General features: G+C 32.6%; 1 protein-coding gene across 3 annotated transcripts; it reads left to right on the forward strand.

Moving 5' to 3' along the window:
* Positions 1-304: 304 nt before the first annotated feature.
* Positions 305-3,015, forward strand: LOC149375492 (uncharacterized). Of its 3 annotated transcripts, none has more exons than XR_016293693.1 (4): positions 305-367; positions 885-1,020; positions 1,100-1,313; positions 1,485-3,015. XR_016293693.1 is itself a non-coding variant. In XM_089598478.1 (4 exons), the coding sequence occupies exons 3-4, from the start codon at positions 1,607-1,609 to the stop codon at positions 2,627-2,629; spliced, it is 933 nt and encodes a 310-aa protein (XP_089454604.1). In that variant the 5' UTR covers positions 305-367; positions 885-1,020; positions 1,100-1,606; the 3' UTR covers positions 2,630-3,015. The 3 variants fall into 3 exon arrangements, 1 of the variants encoding a protein (XP_089454604.1); XM_089598478.1 differs by having other exon boundaries at positions 1,100-2,167; positions 2,258-3,015; XR_016293692.1 differs by having other exon boundaries at positions 872-1,020; positions 1,100-3,015.
* The last annotated feature ends 201 nt before the right edge of the window (positions 3,016-3,216 follow it).

Raw genomic sequence — 3,216 nt, forward strand, 5'->3', positions numbered from 1 at the left:
CTTCGTAATCTATATATGGTCGAATTGTGAAATAGAACGGGAGTGTAGAGTGTAGAGTACGTACTGAGAGAACGAAGCTAGCGACATGAGCGGAATTTACCTGAAGCCACATTAATACTAATTCCATGATATTTGGCCATAGACTACGAGTGTAGAATCACGTACAGAACAAACAACTGAAACAACGCTATGCGTATGCAGTGAAGGGATGTTAATGGACTGGACCGATGGACTGGACAGAACGAATGGACGGCCACTAGCGTGTGAAATGGCCACGACGAAAGCTAGCTGTGTGAGAGTCCGAACATGACTAAAAAAAGTTTTTAATGAAATTATTTTTAAAGTGATCATCACGTTTTTGTAGTGGGTAAATAACACACACCTCGTTATTGTTTTTTTCTTTTAAAAATGCTGTACTAGTGTTATTTGCATGACTATTATCAACGTGTCGTATATTATAAATATAACTGATGATTATTATTGACAGTCTGTTGTAAAATACTCTAACAATATTTTAGTTGATTAAATCTTTACAAGAAGTCAAATTTTATACATATTTCAGTTATGTTTGTATTTCCTCAAAGTTTGTTGTTGATGGCTTAATGAAATGTAAGGTTACTACCGTGCCTACATTTTTATTTTTTTTTATATGTTGATCATATTAGTTAATCATTCACAGTCACTATAGTACATCAGTTATGTAAATATTTTAAATTGGTATCCATCAACAAATTATCAACAAATTATAGATTTTTTTTAATGGAGAAAATTTTATGTGATCTCTCAGGAAACTAGTCATAAATGTAGATTATTGCTTATATGAACTATATTATACCCAATAGATTCCTGCAAGATTTTGAGAGTATTTTAGTTGTTTTAAATAGGGAAGCCATTACACGACGGATGGAAGTTGGGGTTTCGTCCTATAAGGAATAACTCAAATGTCATTGAAGCTGCTGAATGCAACATCTGTCTGAAGCGATTAAAAAAATTTAGCAAAGAAAGATTGTTTGGTCACAGGTAATAATTTTATTTTCCAACCATAATCCTGTCTAGCCAATTCTTCTTTTAATTGTCATGAGAACAATACAAATTCTAGAAATAAGTGTGATCAAGATACTGAAAATGTTAACACGATGGATTCAAGTGAAGTTGAGGAGACAGAAAGACCTCGTCAACCACCTTCTGATGGTCAAGTAAGACCATCTGTTCCTTTAGCAGAGGTGTTCGACAATATGATTCCTTATTCTCCTGGGCAAGAAGCTTCTGTAAATAATCGAACTCAGGTAGCAGCAAGGGCTGCAGGCACTGCTGTAAGTACGCACTCGAACACAGCACTCTTCCTATTGAACAACGATAAATTAGTATATTGCCATTCACATTTTTTATGTTCAGCCGTTTTTCTTTAGTGTTTATTATTCATAGTTAAAAAGATCATTTAAAACTTAATTACGTTTCTTGCTTTTTTTTGCCGAGGCGATCAGTGGAATCCATAGACACATCTAAAAATTGCTTGAGAAAAGCAGAGAAAGATCGAGCTCTGCTAAAACTATCATTGCTAGCAAATCTTTCCTTCGATTTCTTCTCACAACCATGTTTTGAGGAAATGCTTCTTACTTTTGACAAGTCTTACCCAGTGCCTTCTGAGGAAGACTTCAGAACGATGATTCTTCACCAAGTTTTTAATGAAATGTATGGTCAAAGAAAAAAACTGTCTACCTCAATAATCATAGGTGTACAAACGATACTGAACGGATTGTCTTACTTGGTAGTAAGTTTCATTATAAAACAAAATGAATATTTCTTTTTGGATGTTAAGGAGTGTGCTTCAGATGGTACTGAAACCACATCGTTGAACAAGTTTGTCTATGGTAGTATAAAAATTGCCAGTGACATTTATTCATCAACAATAAAGTATGTCTTACTTGAAAGTTCCTTGGATTTTCTCGACCGCATTGTCATTGATAATCAAGACTACCGAATTATTCGTACTGTTTCTGTGATTATATCTGATTGTCTTCAGCGCATTGACACTTCAGTACTTGGTCATGAAGAAATTCATGAGCGTTTAGAAGATATAAAGAATAAGTGCAACACTGGTTTTTATAGTTTATCCGAAAGCACAGAAGATATTTTATCTCTTGTGGAACAGGGTTTATCCCATAGTGTAAGTGTGTGTAAAACTAGTCTTTCATTATTTCTCAATGCTGTTGCCCTTTCAGCTAATTTTTTTAATCACAACTTTATGGGTCGTAAGTTTGTTTGTAAACAGGAGCTCCACCAAAAAATGAGCGCCTATCTTTATAAAGCATTACATGTAAGTCCTGAGGATACTGATGATGATCCTCATGAGAGCTGGTCCAACTACGAAGAAAAAAAAGATATTTTTGAACTTCTTTTTTCTGACTCTGAAGACTATGATATATTTCAGTTTTGGTACGCTGCAAAAAAAGATGGTAAAAATACCAAGCAGTTAACTACTTTTGCTATTGAACTTCTTCGTCTCCCATCTACCATACGACCTATTTCAGTAGATTCAATGAGGAAAATGTTATGTTTTGAAAGTTCAACTGGCAACCATTTAAGTAAACCAGTCTTGGGTTATTTTTTACTTAATGATCATAAATAAATAATTCATACTTTTAGTTCTCTACAAATGACTAGTCACACAATTTTCACAGAAATTTAATCAGTGGTCAATCAGTATTAATCATGTGAAAATTACGAAGCTATAAAACTTAGTTCATGTTAGATTAGATTAGTCATTTTGTTGTATTTATTTTAGTATTTTCTCAGTTAACTAAGTATACATGTTGTCTACAAATAATAAATAATTTTTGTACGTTTGTTAAGAAATTTTATAAGTATAATACACGTGATAACTCCTTCACGTGATATTTCCTTCCGATTAATATAGGAAAGAAAAAATGTGTTCCTGGTATCGTAATTTTAAATACGGTAAAAACGACTGATTAGTTAAAAAATGCTATTAAATATTTGCAATCACAAAAAAAATTTGTAAATGTTAAGTGAATGTTAACACAGAAAATCTTACGTAAATGTTTTCCTTGTGCATTGAATAAATCATTGTATGAAATCAATTTTGAAGTTCGATTTCCTTTTATCCATTTTGGTAGACCATTTCTTGCTCACTCTTAATGTAATAAAGTTGAAGAAATATCTGAACGAAATTCCAAAATATTTTTTTTCGATTCT

The sequence above is a fragment of the Copidosoma floridanum genome, unplaced genomic scaffold (assembly GCF_036245765.1).
Source record: "Copidosoma floridanum isolate Cflo_tuat_1 unplaced genomic scaffold, Cflo_Japanese_pri ptg000006l, whole genome shotgun sequence".
Classification (NCBI taxonomy): domain Eukaryota; kingdom Metazoa; phylum Arthropoda; class Insecta; order Hymenoptera; family Encyrtidae; genus Copidosoma; species Copidosoma floridanum.